Here is a 19,023-nt window from a genome sequence, read left to right on the forward strand (position 1 = left end):
GCAAGATCTCACCCCGTGGGGTCAAAATGATCACAACAACGGTGAGCAAAAATCCCAGAACCACACGGGGGGACCTAGTGAATGACCTGCAGAGAGCTGGGACCAAAGTAACAAAGGCTACCATCAGTAACACACTACGCCGCCAGGGACTCAAATCCTGCAGTGCCAGACGTGTCCCCCTGCTTAAGCCAGTACATGTCCAGGCCCGTCTGAAGTTTGCTAGAGAGCATTTGGATGATCCAGAAGAGGATTGGGAGAATGTCATATGGTCAGATGAAATCAAAATAGAACTTTTTGGTAAAAACTCAACTTGTCGTGTTTGGAGGAGAAAGAATGCTGAGTTGCATCCAAAGAACACCATACCTACTGTGAAGCATGGGGGTGGAAACATCATGCTTTGGGGCTGTTTTTCTGCAAAGGGACCAGGACGACTGATCCGTGTAAAGGAAAGAATGAATGGGGCCATGTATCGTGAGATTTTGAGTGAAAACCTCCTTCCATCAGCAAGGGCATTGAAGATGAAATGTGGCTGGGTCTTTCAGCATGACAATGATCCCAAACACACCGGCCGGGCAACGAAGGAGTGGCTTCGTAAGAAGCATTTCAAGGTCCTGGAGTGGCCTAGCCAGTCTCCAGATCTCAACCCCATAGAAAATCTTTGGCAGGAGTTGAAAGTCCGTGTTGCCCAGCGACAGCCCCAAAACATCACTGCTCTAGAGGAGATCTGCATGGAGGAATGGGCCAAAATACCAGCAACAGTGTGTGAAAACCTTGTGAAGACTTACAGAAAACATTTGACCTCTGTCATTGCCAACAAAGGGTATATAACAAAGTATTGAGATGAACTTTTGTTATTGACCAAATACTTATTTTCCACCATAATTTGCAAATAAATTCCTTAAAAATCAGACAATGTGATTTTCTGGATTTTTTTTCTCATTTTGTCTCTCATAGTTGAGGTATACCTATGATGAAAATTACAGGCCTCTCTCATCTTTTTAAGTGGGATAACTTGCACAATTGGTGACTGACTAAATACTTTTTTGCCCCACTGTATATAAAACCCTCCCTCCCTCCCGAAAATTTTTTTGCTCACCCGATGGACAGGAAACGGATTTTTTTTTAAGGATGGCCTAATCAGTGCGGTTTGTTTGTTTGTGTGTCTGACTGTTAACAATCTAGAATCTAGACGGTTGCACCAATTGACTTCAAGTTTTCAGGGTAGGTGGTCAATGGTCCGTAGATTACCTGATTAAATTTTGGGGGTAATCAGGTCAAGGTCAACGGAAAGGTCAACTTTTCGGTCAAAATAACATATTTTCCTGGGAGCGTCGTGGCTCGGGTGGATGGGGCGCCGTGCCGGGGACCCGGGTTCGATTCCGACCCGGGGTTGTTTCCCGGTCCCTCCCCGTCTCTCTCTCCTGCTCGTTTCCTGTCTCTACACTGTCCTATCCAATAAAGGTGAAAAAAAGCCCCAAAAAATATCTTTAAAAAAAAAAACCATATTTTCCATCATAACTCAAAAACGGTTGCCGATAGACAGATGTTTACTATTATGAGCGTATAGGAAATCCCATATAGCCTTTCATTTGGCACCGTGATCTTTGACTTTGAAAGGTCAAACTCGAGGTCACGGATTTTCCGAGGGCTGTAACTTGAAAACGGTTGATGGTAGACAGATATTTACCATTATCAACTTATAGGAAGTGCCATACGGGTTTTTATTTACTACCATGATCTTTGACCTTGAGTGACCCTGAAAGGTCAAACTGAAGGTTTTCAAAGGGCTATAACTTTAAAATGGTTCATGATAGCCAGATGTTTACCATTATCAACATATAAGACGTCCCATATGGGCTTTCAGTTGTCGCCATGACCTTTAACCTTGAATGACTTTGAAACATCAAACTCAAGGTCACAGGACTATAACCTGACAGCTGAAGATTGAGAAATATTACCATTATCCACATACAGGTATAAAATGAGTGCTGCCGGGCGAGGTTTGTTTTACTTGGCAACACTTGTTTTCCATTGTTTTGCACAGGTTTCAGACGCAGAGTGGATCTTCATGTGGTCTTGGGCAGTTGTACCGTAGCAAGTCCATCTCAGATGTCTGCACGTTGTGCACTATGCGTTCTGCTTTTCTGCTTAGCATGACTGTAAAGAGTGGTGACTCGAGTAGACTTCCTGTCAGCACCAACCTGTTCTCCTCTGACCTCTCTCACTGGCAAAGCGTTTCCGCCCACAGAACCGCCGTTCACGGGATGTTTTTGTTATTCAGACCATTCTGTGTAAACTCGACAGACTGCTGTGCGTGAAAATCCCAAGAGATCTTCTGAAATATTCAAAGCAGCCCATCTGGCACCAACAAGCACGCCGCATTCCAAGTCACTGAAATCACATTTTCCCCATTCTGAATCTCCTGCCCATCTATTACACGTCATGTAATATGCAGTAACACAGTAATACACATGCCCCTTTTCCACCAAAGCAGTTCCAGGGCTGGTTCGGGGCCAGTGCTTAGTTTGGAACCGGGTTTTCTGTTTCCACTGACAAAGAACTGGCTCTGGGGCCAGAAAAACCGGTTCCAGGCTAGCACCAACTCTCTGTTGGGCCAGAGGAAAGAACCGCTTACGTCAGCGGGGGGCGGAGTTGTTAAGACCAGCAACAATAACAAGACCGCGAAAGATCGCCATTTTTAAGCGACGAGAAGCAGCAGCTGTACAAACGCGAAGTCATCCATTATTATTATTACTGTTGTTGTTGTTGCTGCTGCTTCCGTGTTTTTGCTTCGATATTTGTGCCAAGGTTTATGCAAACGTAGCGACGTAACTGACATATACAGCGACGTAATGACGTATACAACGACGTAACTGACGTATACAGCGACGTAATGACATGGCTCCGCTTAGCACCGTAAGCAATGGAAAAGCAAACTGGTTCTCAGCTGGCTCGCAAGTTGAACGAGTTGTGAACCAGCACCAGCACTGGCCCCGAACCAGCCCTGGAACTGATTTGGTGGAAAAGGGGTAACAGAAAACCATGCAGTAATTAAACAATACTGGCTGGCTTTGAGTGGTCTATCAGATATATTCCATTCAGCTAGCATGATACTGAACGAGTCGAAGACGAGTAGCTGAATGGAATATATCTGATAGACCACGAAAAAAGCCAGCCAATATTATTATTATTATTATTATTATAATACACTCTTTTCATATCAGCATTCTCGAAGGTCAACATTAGTTTACCCGTGATTCGGTGCTGCTAGCATGGTAGTCCAGTTACGTTTTAGCCGGTGTAGTGTTAGCAAAGGCCGATGTTAGCTTACCTGCGATTCGGTGCTGTTAGCGCAGCAGTCCATTTACCTTCTAGCTGGTATAGCAGTAGTGTTAGCAAAGGCCGATGTTAGCTTACCTGCGATTCGGTGCTGTTAGCGCAGCAATCCAGTTAGCTTCCAGCTGTCATAGCAGTAGTGTTAGCGAAGGCTGATGCTAGCTTCCCCGCGACTCAGTGCTGTTAGTGTGGTAGTCCAGTTACCTTCTAGCTGGTGTAGTGTTAGCGAAGGCCAATGCTAGCGCAGTCAAACTGATTATTATTATTTTTTATTTCTTTTTTTTCCCTTGTGTGATTTACTGAGTGACTTTTAAAATTGACAGCTACACACAACGGAGCGATCTGGCAGCCAAAATTCTCTCAAAATCTTCCACTCTTAACGAAGCAGACCTCGCGGCCATGTTTGTTTACAAACTGTCACAGTCATTCACTAGCGCGGAAGGTTTACATCTCCGGCGTGTCTCTTTTCCAGTTTTTCGATGTCCGTTGGTATGTTTTTCTCTTGTACATATGCGTGAAAAATATCTAATGAAGTTTTCGTCTTTAGTTTCAGTTTATTTATTTACTGTTTAATCCTGGCAGTCGCGCTGGATTCGCCTCGTCTTCTCTCTTTCCCGGTGGACAAAAAAGATTGTGCGCATGCGCAGCAGAAAGGTTTTGCCATTGGATCTTTGCATGAGCGCCGGTGTGTGACAACGTGTTGTCTTGACAACGTGCAATATTATAACAATACTGCACGCTCATTCTCCATTGGGGAGAGCGGCGTAATACACAGAGGATAAGCGATATGATAACAATATTGCATGCTATCACTAAACCCACTACAAGGGAAGAGAATACATGTTTTTATTCCATGGACAAAGTGGCCCGGATGGATAATAACACATCACTGTATGCTTTCCTAAACATTTCAGAGCCCTTTAAGCTCTATGAAAATGTGTGTGTGTGTGTGTGTGTGTGTGTATTTGTAAGACTCACTGGGGCAGCTGAGGGCCTCCTTGGCTGTGATGCTCTTGTTGCAGGCGGAGCAGAGTGTGGTGCCGCTCACGGTGAGGGAAGTGAAGAGATGGCCGTTTGTGTAGCGTGCCTCCCTCTCTCGCGCCTCTCTTTCTCTCTCTCGCATCCGCTCTTTCTCCTTATTCTGAAAAAAAAGAAGCCGTCCTTACAGCAGGTGAGGACTAAACTACTAGAACTTAACTAGAACTTAAAGAACTAAACTATTCAGTGGCTCAACATTAGGGTGCATCAGTTGCCCCGTAAAAATGAAAAGTTCCTCCGATCATGATGCATTTTTGTTTTTATGTTCCTTTTGGTAAGAAAACACACTGGGTGAAATATTTTGACAAAATTCAAAAGTTTAATGGTGGCACCAGGAGCTCAAAGTTATGGAAAAAGCTGCTATTTTATGACTTTTATGACAAAATTTCGATCACTTTTCATGAAACATTATGGCACCTTATAGAGTATACCAAATATCTTAGATACACATTTTTAGTGCATATTCTAATTATATTATCAAGCACAGTTTGAGTTTTAGCTGTTCATTGAATCATTGTTCAACTACTTTTAAACAATACAAATGTATTATGAATCACATTAATGCTTCTCAATCCCTTGCAAAGGTTCTTAACATGATCTCTGGCTCACAAGAAATCAATAAACGGAGTCCAACATTGTGATTCAAACCTTACGCGAAAACATAAAATAAGTAGCCTGGCAAGCCAGACTAAATGTGAATATTTAGTCTGGCCTCGCTCGTAGACATTTCCGAAGCGGGTAGGAGGAACAACCCGCTGTCTTTCAAACTGTCTCTGTGCGTATAGGCCAACGCTCTGACCAATCAGCGCAACAGTGACTGTGACGTAGTCAGAGCGACAGAAAGCAGTGGGGGAGGCCTTGAAATAAATAATTTTTCAAAATGCGTATTAATCAATAAACAGGTTCTAGATATTAAGAAGTTTGGAGATAATGACCACAAGTTTGGAGTCTGTACCAGATACTTAACATACACTTTTTTTTTTTCAAGTGTTTTTCAAGGGTTTGCTTAAACTGTTTTTGAGAGTTTTTATTTGGTGGTGTTTGGTGAAATAATTTCCCTTAAATTTAAAATAACGGGAAAATAAGAAACAATCAAAAAGTAATGTTTCAAAGCTGTTTATTAATTCTTCGTACTGCACAAACTAGCCCCATCCTTTTGGCTACGAGCGGAGCCAGCTGGTAGATCAGACTTTTGCCATAGCCGGTCGGCAAAACAGCGAAACGTCCTTCTTGAAAAGGAATGAGCGGAGAGCCTCTTCCTGCTCATGTTTCAATGAAAACTCCAAGTCTAATTCTTCTAAAACTGATTCCAAAGCGGAGTCAAACGAGCGCTGTTCACTAGCCGTAGCCATCTTTCCTGTTGCGCTTTCTCCAGCGTCGCGCAGCCTTGTCGTCACTCCTGCAAAAGCCCGCCCAAAGAATCCAAACAAAAGCCTTGCGTTGTGATTGGCGGGCACGATTTGATGCCCGGGGTGTTTTGTTGATATGGTGCGAGGCTAGACCTACTCGCAGGCAAAAAATATTTTTGGCCGCTAGGCGGGTGGGTCTAGTTTACTAGGCTATAAAATAAGCGTTTTTTGGCAAAAAATGAACCTCATGGTGCCACCATTAGACTTTTGAATATGGTCAAAAAATTTTACAGGATGTCTTTACTGGTGAAAAGGAACACCCAAACTAAAATGCATCAGATTTTATGAAAGTGACGGCAACTGATGCACCCTATTCAACATTTCATATTCAGAAGCCCAGCACTGGGATGAGCAGATTTTGCAGTACGGCTATTTTTTTTTTTTGTATTCTAGGTTACCCAGGGCAAAGGGAGTATAACAAAAAGAGAAAAATAAATACCATGTAAACAAAAGCTTCATTTGATATGTAGCTATGTGTAAACTTAATACACTTCACAGTGGTGTCACATGTGGATGTTGTTGTGATACTTGTATCAGAAGCCCACCACCTGCCGCACTACACACATCAGCCCAGACACTATCTGGTTGACACTAGAAATAGTTTTACTATACAGGGCTAAAATTTAACTTGAGTGCTTGGTCCCCACTCGGGCCAGGACCCCTGAACTCTTAGGCCGAATCCCATTTCACCCCTTGGACCAACCCCTTGGCCCTTCCCCTCCATTTTGCGCGTTCACGTGAAGGGGTAGGGGTATCCCAATCCCAGTTAACGCGGAGGGGTAGGGGAAGGGGTAGGGCTTCTGTACCCCTCCAAACGGAGATTTTCCTGGAGCTGACTCCGAACGAAGGGGTTTGAGTGATTTCCCACAATGCCATGCGGATTTCAGCGAGATTTCATGCGGATTTCAGAAAGATGGCGGTTCCCGCGGCGAAAGATTGTCATAAATGTATTTTCTCCATTATTTACGTGTTTTAAGTTGTTATCCAGAGGAAACACGCCGCTTGATTCGCTTTCGAGCTGAGAATGAGCAGCGATTTCTGAAATCCAAGCTGCTGCTAAAAAGCTTTGGGAGTGAGTATTGTTTTCGGTTGCTTGACTGCGTACGTTTTGTTCTGTTATTCTCGCTTTTATTGTTTACATGAGTGTTCTGACACCTCATTCTGTCGGATGTGGTGCACGAAGCGCCAAAGATATCCCATTCAGTGGTGTTAGTTAACAAATCACACCCTGCCAGCAGAGAGCTCTGGCTCTGACTGTAGCGGCTGGTCGCAGCCAATGACGCATTTGGTCGCGTTTTGCTAACGTAAACGCTGACGGAGGTACGCGATGACGTATGTGATCGTTGAAGGGCTATCCCAATACGTAAGGGTTGAATTTCAAGCCCTATCCCTTGTAGCTCAGTTTCAAGGGGAAGGGCCAAGGGGAAGGGGGAGGGGTAGAAATTAGAATTGGGATTGGGCCTTAAGGCCTCTGCATGCTCTTGCGACAAGGCTTTCACAGATAGCTTTTCGCAGACAGTTGTAATTTATTGTTGAGCAGGGAGAAATAGGCGTGCGCGATGTTATTCACCGGCACAACGCAAGGGGGCGCAAAGTCACTAGGAGTAGTTGGTGGGTGTGGTTAGTGGAGTGTTTATCCTCCGGTTACTTATAATGACTAGAACTTTTTTTTTTATAATGACTAGAACTGGAGTCGTATAGATGTACGTACTTCCTCAATCAACCGCTCTTCGTGCTGCTCCAGCTTCGCTCGTGTTTTTAAAAATGCCGGTCGTGAAAACAAACCAAACCGGGAAAGTAGGGAAGCGGAAGTGCGTGTACAGCGGATGTAGAGTGGACCAATCAGAGCCCTCTTGTCTGCGAGGCTTCTGCGGTGGTCACAATTTTTGGGAGGTGCGCGCAGAGCGTCTGCGAAGGTGGGGGGGCTACGCAGACACTATCTGCGACACCGTCTGCGAGGACTGGGTTGTCAGCATAAATTGGCCTTTAGTCGCCCAGGCCAAAATAAAGTGGCCCTTAAATTTCCTCTAGTCCAACACAAAAAAAATTTAAAGCCATTTTTAACTTGAATAACACCCCACGGTGTTTAACGTCTGCCCCCGGAAACGGATTAATCAACATTAATTCTGTGTAATTGTTGTTTAGATATTGCACATTATTCAAATGTTAGTAATTTCGCTGACGTTTTTATTCAAGGTGACGAACGATAAGCTCACGTAGCCGAGAGAATCCAAGAGCGACCAGTGCTGAAGTACGAGTGTAAACAAATAACCTACAAATCTCATCCAATATCTGGAACGATCAGGGGAGTGAAGAAGTTCAAGACACTCGGACAAATACATAGACGAGGAATTACTTACACTACCGTTCAAAAGTTTGGGGTCACTTTGAAATGTCCTTATTTTTGAAAGAAAAGCACTGTTCTTTTCAATGAAGATCACTTTAAACTAATCAGAAATCCACTCTATACATTGGCGACTTGTCCAGGGTGTACCCCGCCTTTCGCCCATAGTCAGCTGGGATAGGCTCCAGCTTGCCTGCGACCCTGTAGAAGGATAAAGCGGCTAGAGATAATGAGATGAGATGAGACATTGCTAATGTGGTAAATGACTATTCTAGCTGCAAATGTCTGGTTTTTGGTGCAATATCTCCATAGGTGTATACAGGCCCATTTCCAGCAACTATCACTCCAGTGTTCTAATGGTACAATGTGTTTGCTCATTGCCTCAGAAGGCTAATGGATGATTAGAAAACCCTTGTACAATCATGTTAGCACAGCTGAAAACAGTTGAGCTCTTTAGAGAAGCTATAAAACTGACCTTCCTTTGAGCAGATTGAGTTTCTGGAGCATCACATTTGTGGGGTCGATTAAATGCTCAAAATGGCCAGAAAAAATGTCTCGACTATATTTTCTATTCATTTTACAACTTATGGCGGTAAATAAAAGTGTGACTTTTCATGGAAAACACAAAATTGTCTGGGTGACCCCAAACTTTTGAACGGTAGTGTAAGTATGGTGTGTTCATTGTTTCCAAAGTTTGACAGCGTCTGCATTAAAATGGTGAGCCTGTGCTTCTCTCCTAGCTTTTGTTTCTTGAGCGACTTAGAACATATAAACACTCAGGCAGCCCAGTTGGTCAGGTTCAATGCCCGAACTGATAATCCGCATCATCAGTTTTTCTTTGGCTAATCAGACACAATGTACACCACCACTCTTGTTGGAGCTTGAGCTCTTGCTCAAGCCAGTCCTGCTGATCCAGGGAATCGAGCCAGTGACCTTTTGGTCCCAAAACTTTTTCTCTAACCATTAGGCTATGGCTTCCCCATATAAACACTACATTATTAGTAAACCAATACAATAATCCAGTCGCTCTACTCTGATACAGCCTCCCTTCCAGATGAGAGCTGCAGCTGCATGACTGCAGGATTTCCCTTTTCTTGCTCTGGCTCGGCTCAACCTCAGCCTTTAAGTAAACAAACTCGCCCTTTCTCTCTTTTACGCGTAATTTTGCCGATTTTATTCCTGTGTAGGGCGGCACGGTGGTGTAGTGGTTAGCGCTGTTGCCTCACAGCAAGAAGGTCCTGGGTTCAAGCCCCATGGCCGGCGAGGGCCTTTCTGTGCAGAGTTTGCATGTTCTCCCCGTGTCCGGTTTCCGCTCCGGTTTCCCCCACAGTCCAAAGACATGCAGGTTAGGTTAACTGGTGACTCTAAATTGACCGTAGGTGTGAATGTGAGTGTGAATGGTTGTCTGTGTCTATGTGTCAGCCCTGTGATGACCTGGCGACTTGTCCAGGGTGTACCCCGCCTTTCGCCTGTAGTCAGCTGGGATAGGCTCCAGCTTGCCTGCGACCCTGTAGAAGGATAAAGCGGCTAGAGATGATGAGATGAGATGAGATTCCTGTGTAGATAATTGTGCAGCTCTGTGCTTCTGTAGTTCCTTCGCTCCTCGCCATCAACGCCCTCACTAAGAATAAAATAATTGACAATGTCAGTGTCGCTGACGTCGGGATACGACTTCCTGTTCCGTGAGGGTAGACGGATGGGGCGCTCTGATCGTATTCTCCCCAGAGCACGTCAGGAAATCAGACCCGTGTAACCATGGGCGCCACCAGGGGGGGAAAGGTTAGAACAATTCTAGGGGCCCAGCACTGCCATGGGGCCCTTTAAGGGGCTGATAATATGCTTTTAATGATTTTAATAAGACTTTTGAAATAACAACAATGCAATATTGCATCTGGTAAAATGAGCTAATTGAACAAGGTTGTCTATTTCTTGAGTTCTTCAACATATTGTCATTTAACCCTCCCCCTTTTGCGAAATGGTACGGTCCAGTTCTGGTAGAAGCGCGATGCGTTAAATCTGTGTGCTGATCAGTGCAACGCTACTTGCTGCTGTGTCGCTGTGCAGCAGCCAGCCAGCCAGCAGTGGAGTGCGTACAGTCTATGATCGCTAAATATGAAGAGTGGCTGTCAAAAACGTAAAGAAAGGCAGCTGAAAGCTGAGAGGGACCGGAGAGGCAGGCAACTGGTCACTCAGTTTTTCCCAAAGAAAGGTAGCTATCGCTCACGTGTGTGTTCAAAATATTAGCGAATGGTAAATGAACAGTATGACCGTGGTTGGATTAGCCTATCAAGAGAACACTTTTACAGTTTGTCCAGTGACATTTTTTCCATTTTAATAACTGAACTGACTTGTGTGATAAACAAGATGAAATATTACGTTATGCTGGTGCTAATAACCAGTTTCATAACTAATGGGGTGCCCTAAATATGCACAGATTCAGCCTCAGGGGGACCTCCGCCCTACCAAACCACTGAACCCCCCCTTTGGAGAAGGAGGTAAGCAGCAATACAACCCATAAATGCTTTAGGATTGAAGTTTTTAATGAGCGAGCGCCATATACAGTTTGCTAGATTAAAGTGTTGCTAATAACGGACACCAGTCAAGTGTTTGACATGGTTACGTGTTCTATGATTTATTAGCAGTCACATCACACATTTCACTACCAATTGTCCTAGCACAAGAAGGCATGTGGCAAAATCTTGAATTTTCATTTGTGATTGTAAATGCACCAGAATTAGTCACTGACCAGTTTTCATCTAGTCCCTGGTAGGTTAATACATAAAATGTAATAATGAAGTCACAAACTCAAGGTCCATGGGCTATCAAAAGTCAAATAATGACAATAGTGCAATTGTGACAAGGGTGGGCAAAGTTGGGGGGCCCAAAATTCTAATCTTTCATGGGGCCCGAAATTTCTGGCGGCGCCCCTGCGTGTAACCATCTTTTAGTCATCTTTGAGCTTATCTACCTAGCAGTTAGCGTTAGCTACAAATGTCAATACACTGGAGCGGAAGAAAGATCCCGGATTCCACGATGACGCAGCAATGAATCATGAGAAAGTTCAGGAAAGTTGTGGATATCGTGGAGCGATCTGAAAACTCATGAACAACTTCGTACTTTAGAACTAAACTTTTACTCGAATTCACAAGTTGAGGAAAGGAAAGCAAAGAAAAGAAAGGTACTCCAAGGAAGGAACATTTTATTTAATTGTTATTGTAATTTTTTTTGTACTTCTCAAATCATCGGGTGACCAAACTTCAACTTTTAGCGGCTCTGATCAGTCTTTAGTCGCTACTGGCAACCGTGCAACCGCCAAGTAATAATAATAATAATAAATGACTTTCTTTAACATCATTTCCATAGTAGCATGCCTCTTCAAATGTTAATTTAAAACACATATACAACTAATAAATATAATATATAATAAATATAATATATTAATTCAGGGGGCGGCACGGTGGTGTAGTGGTTAGCGCTGTCGCCTCACAGCAAGAAGGTCCTGGGTTCGAGCCCCGGGGCCGGCGAGGGCCTTTCTGTGTGGAGTTTGCATGTTCTCCCCGTGTCCGCGTGGGTTTCCTCCGGGTGCTCCGGTTTCCCCCACAGTCCAAAGACATGCAGGTTAGGTTAACTGGTGACTCTAAATTGAGCGTAGGTGTGAATGTGAGTGTGAATGGTTGTCTGTGTCTATGTGTCAGCCCTGTGATGACCTGGCGACTTGTCCAGGGTGTACCCCGCCTTTCACCCGTAGTCAGCTGGGATAGGCTCCAGCTTGCCTGCGACCCTGTAGAAGGAGAAAGCGGCTAGAGATAATGAGATGAGATGAGATATTAATTCAGCTAATTTAGATATTATCCATCCATCCAGCCAGCCATTTTCTTCTGCTTATCTGAAGTCGGGTTGCGGTGGCAGCAGGTTCAGCAGGGTATTCCAGGTGTCCCTCTCCCCAACGCTTTCCAGTTCCTCCTCGGGGATCCCAAGGTGCTCCCACGCCACATGAGATATATAATCTCTCCAGGGTGTTCTGGGTCTACCCAGAGGTCTCCTCCCAGGTGGACGTGCCCGGAAAACCTCCAAAGGAAGGTGCCCAGGAGGCATCCTAATCAGATGTCCGAACCACCTCAGCTGACTCCTTTTGACATCAAGGAGCAGCGGCTCGACTCCGAGATCCCTCCGGATGTCTGAGATCCTCACCCTGTCTCTAAGGGTGAGCCCAGCCACCCATTGGAGAAAATTCATTTCAGCCGCTTGTATCCGCGATCTCATCCTTTCGGTCACTACCCAAAGCTCATGACCATAATTGAGGGTTGGAACGTAGATTGACTGGTAAATCAAAAGTTTTGCCTTCCGGCTCAGCTCCGTCTTCACCACCATGGACCAGTACAACACCCGCATTACTGCTGACGCCACCCCGATCATCCTGTCCATCTCACACTCCATTTTACCATCACTCATGAACAAGACCCCGAGATACTTGAACTCCTTCACTTGGGGCAGCAACTCACTCCCAACCTAAATTAGACTAAGTTAGATATTAAAAATTGACAAATATGATATATATACAGAATCTAAGTTTAAACTGCAGAGCTGAGGTTTGAAGTCTTTCAATTGCTCTTGACTTAAGAATCGATCTTATGGCTTTCATAAATGATTTCGGGAACGTATTCGAGTTTCAACCCTGGATTAATTGTCATTCACTGACGATGACAGACAATCTTTACAGAACCAGAATCACACACGTACGATTATGGAAACACTGCCAAAACCAGGCAAAATAACATTTGCAAAAAAAGTTGTCACATACTGTATTGCCAAAAGTATGTGGACACCTGGCCATCATACTAATATGCTGGCCTTCTCCAAACCGTTGCCACCAAATTTAAAGCACACAGTTCTCGACAATATATTTGCATGCTGGAAATTTAAGATTTCCCTTCACTGAAACTAAGAAATACAAACTTGCCCCAACATGAAAAGGCCATTATTAAAAAATTTTCTGTTTCCAGTCCACCGGCCGGGTGAGTGCCGTTTGTGCGGTTGAAATTTTTTTTTTTTTAACGCCGGTTTTTTGACATTTTTTTCGGGTTCGTAAATCTAAAATCGAACTTGACATTTCCGCATTCCCAGGGCTTTCCACTAAGGCTCATACTAGCCAGCCATGACAAATAAGTAGCCAGCCGGGGGGGGTAAACACAAAATAAACTCCTGTGCACGCAGTTCCCAGGATTAAATGTATTTTCCACAGACCATTTATTTATTCACTTTACTCAAATACAAAGTAAAATGGCAGTAAATCTTCTTTCTTTTCTTGCGTATTGCATCATGAGGCGTTCCTGGCTTGTAAATCTCTTATTTTCGGTGCATGACACATTCACGCAGCTGAGCATGCTATGAATTAACAACGACAACGGTCTGCAGTGGGGCTACACAATTACACACTCAGCGAACATTTCTCCATTTGTGTATGAAAATACACTCCAACCACTCAGTTTGGCTTCATTTACAGCCAACGGTGTCTTTTGATGCCAGCACGTAATTGAACGAGAGAAGGCTGGTTTACCGGAGACAAAATAAGCGTCATCTCTGCTTCTGTTCCCTCCGACACACTACTGCCTCCGCCGAGTGCGCGCGCACACACCGCATGTCGGGGCCGCGGATGAGTTACTCTCCCCTGATCAACGAAGTCGGCGGGGAATTTATGGTTATTATCGGTACAAACAGCGCGAATCACAACTTAAATGAGTGCGGTTCAGTTTGACATTATTGTCAGTCTGTTAGATAAACATTTAATTTTATTAAAATCGAAAATTAATATTTAGAGCCTGTGGGCTACAAAAATAAGTCATTAAAGTAGCCGGCTGGACTTAATTGTGTAGTCGGCTGTATGGCCGGCAGCCGGCGCTTGTGGAAAGCCCTGCATTCCGCGCAGAATATAGAACTGAATCAGCTCTGCGCATGCGCCGTGCGGCACAAAAAAATGGCAGCCACCATGAAGGAAGGAGATCCGGAGTTTTCAAACATTTGCTTAAGTGTGAAATCGCAAAATGGTATTCTAGCGAACAACAAAATACCGTAAAATACCAAATAATAGCCCGGGCGATTATTTGTCTCAATCACGTAAGAGACCCGGCGCGTATTAGAGACTAGGCGGCTATTTGGAACAGGCGATTAATTCCTTCTTCACAAATACCTTCCCCAAAATCTACCTCAAAACGGGGAAAAATCATTCTCAGATAGGCCTACTTTTAACCAGTATAACTTACAGTTTGTTTAGAGTTAGATTACAGATAGCACGGTGCCGACTTCGGGGAATTTTGAAGACGCAGAATGCATCTTCGCATGGCACAGTCGGGGTGGATAAAGGATAAATCACACACCTTTTCCTGTTAATGACTAGTTAAGTGCATGCTTTACAAAATAATCAAGAAACCACACCATTGTCTGTGCGCAGCACTGTGATTTAATTACTCTGCAAAGTTATGGTCACTTGCTATCACCCTCACCCATGCAGCCTCCACCCTTTGCGCTTCGCGATGTCTGTCAATCTGAAATTGCATGGAGGGCGCGACGTTGAAGCAACATAATTAGGGTGCGAAGTGTCAAACCAAAGGGTTTTTTCTTATGCTGAAAAATAAGTGACCTGCAGTGGCTACATACTGTCATCTTGCATCACGTTTCTCTCCAAGACGTCTCCCTATTTGGCCGATATGAGCCTATTCCCCGAGTGAGTTGGTACGGTGGCTCGACCCCGTAGAAAACTTAAAGTTCGGATGAAAGTTAGTTGAATAGGTTACTGACTTGTAGGCCTACATGTTGCCTGCCTGACGCGTGCTTCTGCCCAACTTGCACGACAGATTACTTGTTGAAAAGGCCCCTTGGATTAGATTGGCCGCGAGCAGACTGAAATGCATGTTAGAACGCTCTCACCTTTTTTGTAAAGCGTCTTCCAGATCCGAATGGGTAAGGGCAAGTGAAATGGTATAAGGTCTTTAATAAAACTCAGTGTGTGCTTTGACGCATGCATTCGGCAATTTAGGTCGTTTAACAGAAGCAGCAGTCCAACCTTGGAAACCCGCAGTCCTCAATGTCACCACACACGCTGGCTTTCGTTGGGTATACCCAAAGGGGTGGCTAAGACATCTGTCAAAAGTTACGGAGTTGCATTCCTCAAGAAATATTACGGTAGACCAAGATTATAACATTGAAATGGCATGTTTATTATCACGTAACAAAATGTTGTAAACAGTATTATAGAAATAATTTCATTCATTCATTCATTCATTCATTCATATTGTTTCGGTAGAAAACTATGCAATGCAAAATCGTTTAAACACCAGAAAACCAGAAAAGTGCTGGGCCTCAAGATTCTAGATAGAACGTTCGGACGCTTTTTTTTTTTTTTTAGACCCCGGCGAGTATTCGGAACCGGCCTTTATTTGTCACAACACACGCGTACACCCGGCCGTTAAAGGGAACTCGGCGGTTAATTGGAACTCGGCTATTATTTGGTATTTTACGGTAGTAAAGATTCAGAAAAACAAATCATTCAGTGATCATTTTAATAGTGTAATTTCATCTGAACTAGGCCTAACGCTCGATTTAGAACTACAAAAAGTCCGTGTGTCGGACATTTTAAGTACCTTTGTAAAAGTTTTGCAAATGTTGTAGTCAGCATTTAAAATGCTAACTTAAAGTTTTTGTACAAGTTTCAGTTGATTAAACTGTCATATTTTATTAAATGTGTCTGCTTTTGTAATAAAAAAGTACTGAAAGAAAAAGCAAACACAGCATTGCGATTTCTTATCCATCCATATAGTTAAAAAAAAAAATCCCTCCCTCCCGACTGAAAATTTTTTTGCTCACCCGGTGGACAGGAAACGGATTTTTTTTTAAGGATGGCCTAATGCTCCTGTGTATAAAGCAAGCTCCATGAAGACATAGTCTGCCAAGTTTGGAGTGGATAAACTAAAGTGTCCTGAACAGAACCCTGACCTCAATCCTGACCTTACTGAACACCTCTGGGATGATCTGGAACGGTGACTGCACCCCAGGCCTGCCTTTGATCTGACCTCATTACTGCGCCTGAGGCTCGAAAACAGCCACACTCCAAAATCTTGTGGAAAGCCTTCCAGGAAGAGCGCAGCTTATTATAACAGCAAAGGGGAATAAACCTGGAGTGGGACATTCAACAAGCTCATGTTCAACTATTCTGCCAGTGCAACACACAATCACCTGATAGAAAAATCAAGATATACCGGATATCAAGAGAAAATAACGACTCAAATAATAGATTCATGTGCAACATGAGGGCAAAACAAGATCAACTGTAAGCTGCCGCTCACTTCCGTATCCCCCCCCCGCTCTCACTTGTATCAGAATGCAAGCAATCGAAGGAACAGGACACTTATTATTATTATTATGAATGTTGACTTCAACAAATAATGAACCCTGAAACAAGTAAGTAAAGAGCAGTGTCTCTCCCCAGGGATTTCAAACAGCATCCTGGTACACTGTCATTTTGAAATAGCATTTTGCCTCTTGAAATAGTGTCAAAATCCACCCTATACGTTTCGTAAATACATTCAGTCGGTAAACAGGAAGTCGATGTGCGACAGACCTGAAAACAGTACACACGGTATAGAACCCCAAGCTGAACCTCGGTACCAAATATCAAGCAGTTGTGATTTGTAGTTGCCGAGAAAAGTGTTACGAAAAATTTGTAAATCCACGCTATATGTTTCGTAAATACATTCATTCGGTAAACAGGAAGTCGATGTGCGACAGACCTGAAAACGGTCTACACGGTATAGAACCCCAAGCTGAAGCTCAGTACCAAATATCAAGCAGTTGTGTAGTTGCCGAGAAAAGTGTTACGAAAATTTTGTAAATCCACGCTATATGTTTCGTAAATACGTTCAGTCGGTAAACAGGAAGTCGATGTGCGACAGACCTGAAAACGGTACACACGGTATAGAACCCCAAGCTGAAGCTCGGTACCAAATATCAAGCAGTTGTGATTTGTAGTTGCCGAGAAAACTGTTACGAAAATTTTGTAAATCCACGCTATATGTTTTGTAAATACGTTCAGTCGGTAAACAGGAAGTCGATGTGCGACAGGCCTGAAAACGGTACACACGGTATAGAACCCCAAGCTGAAGCTCAGTACCAAATATCAAGCAGTTGTGATTTGTAGTTGCCGAGAAAACTGTTACGAAAATTTTGTAAATCCACGCTATATGCTTCATAAATACGTTCAGTCTGTAAACAGGAAGTTGATGTGCGACAGACCTGAAAACGGTACACACGGTATAGAACCCCAAGCTGAACCTCGGTACCAAATATCAAGTGGCTATGATTTGTGGCTGCTGAAAAAAAGGGTGTTTCGGACAGACAGAGATACGGACAGAGGTAAACCAGTATCTCGCATCTACATTTGAAACTTTGAGAAGCACATTCTTTTTCTTTTTTTTTTTACTTTGCCTGTATAACTAACTGCGTGTATGCTATTACATGGTACCATTTTAAACCTAGTCAGTCATTTTCTCAACATGAGCACCACTTAGTACCGGTATAATCTGCTGGGCAAGCTAATATATCTGTCAAAATGATTTGTCCACCCTTGATACTGTAAAGCACTCTAATACCATGAAAAATACCATTCAGAAGAATAAATAATGTTCTTTGATAAATATTTCCGTACATGAAAATGAAAACCCTACCATCATTAAACTAGAGCGGCGACTCCAGTTATCAACAGTCCATAATTATCGACACCTTTTCAGATTTACCAATAAAAACAATTTTACAAAAGTGAGTTTCAGTTACAACAGTTATTATTGGTTAACTAATCAGCCGGAAGACCCGCCTCACCCTTTGATCTTGTCGTCTGATGACACGGCTCGTTACCTGAGATGGAATTGTTTTTAGCGTGATCAGCAATTTTTCGGAAAACCCGGACGTCATCATCGCAGGTAAGCATGGTGGAAAGATCATGGACGTGTTTTTACTGATCAAATTCACCGATATTTCATGATCTCCTCGTCGAAACCTATTTTGTTTCTTACGCTTTCATTTGACAGGCGCCATTTTGTATCTAAACGCGCGTTTGAGAAGTCACGTGAGGTGTCGATAATAGTGATCACTTTCACCGGTGTCCACCATTATCGACACCCTGTGGAATTAAGGGACATTTACAACTGTTATGGATCGATCTTTGTGTAGCGTTGTTGAAGTAGAACAATGAAGTACTTTAAAAAAATATAAAAGTGCTGAGATTTATAATAAATTTTTTTTCCTGATTCATAACAGAATGGAATGTTTATAGAGTATTTGGAATCCGATTGCAATAAATAGAATTAGACCAGAATTAAATTCCGAGCATATAAAAAATTACATGCTTGAAAAATTCAGATTTTTCTATTCCATTTAGAAAATATTTTTTGCAGTTTGTTGTAAATATCGACCGCATATTACAATATCAGTAACATTTTATATTTTGGTTCGAGGAATGAGATGCGACCTTTGACCTGGATTTTCATGTTAATTGCCTGTTGGCGTTTATTGTTAAACTACAAAACTATAAATTAATACAAACAACAACGAATGATTAACAAAATGTGATCTACGAAAATACTTCGAAAGTGGGTAGAAAGTGGAACAAAAAGATTTTCTGACGCAGGTTAAACATTATCAGTTCATTTGCTTACAAACATTAGAATTACTTCCTTATTTACGTAAACACCCACATCCATATATTTATATAAAAGATATTTTGTACTAAATATAAGTCTATGGAAAACAAATTTTAAATAAAAACTATGTTTTGTTCACTTAATACCACATGCTGATTATTCTTATTTTTTCTATAAATAATCATCTGGGTGTCGATAACTGTTGAAC

At 43.0% G+C, this 19,023-nt stretch overlaps 1 protein-coding gene across 2 annotated transcripts in view; it reads right to left on the reverse strand.

Annotated features, from left to right (window-relative positions):
- Positions 1-19,023, reverse strand: part of arhgef1a (Rho guanine nucleotide exchange factor (GEF) 1a) — a 185,320-nt gene that overhangs the window by 133,342 nt on the left and 32,955 nt on the right. For both annotated transcript variants that reach the window (XM_060904899.1, XM_060904900.1), the window contains exon 2: positions 4,315-4,477. In XM_060904899.1, the coding sequence (XP_060760882.1) occupies positions 4,315-4,477 (163 nt within the window). The remainder of the gene's footprint in view (positions 1-4,314; positions 4,478-19,023) is intronic.

Source organism: Neoarius graeffei, chromosome 22 (assembly GCF_027579695.1).
Source record: "Neoarius graeffei isolate fNeoGra1 chromosome 22, fNeoGra1.pri, whole genome shotgun sequence".
Classification (NCBI taxonomy): domain Eukaryota; kingdom Metazoa; phylum Chordata; class Actinopteri; order Siluriformes; family Ariidae; genus Neoarius; species Neoarius graeffei.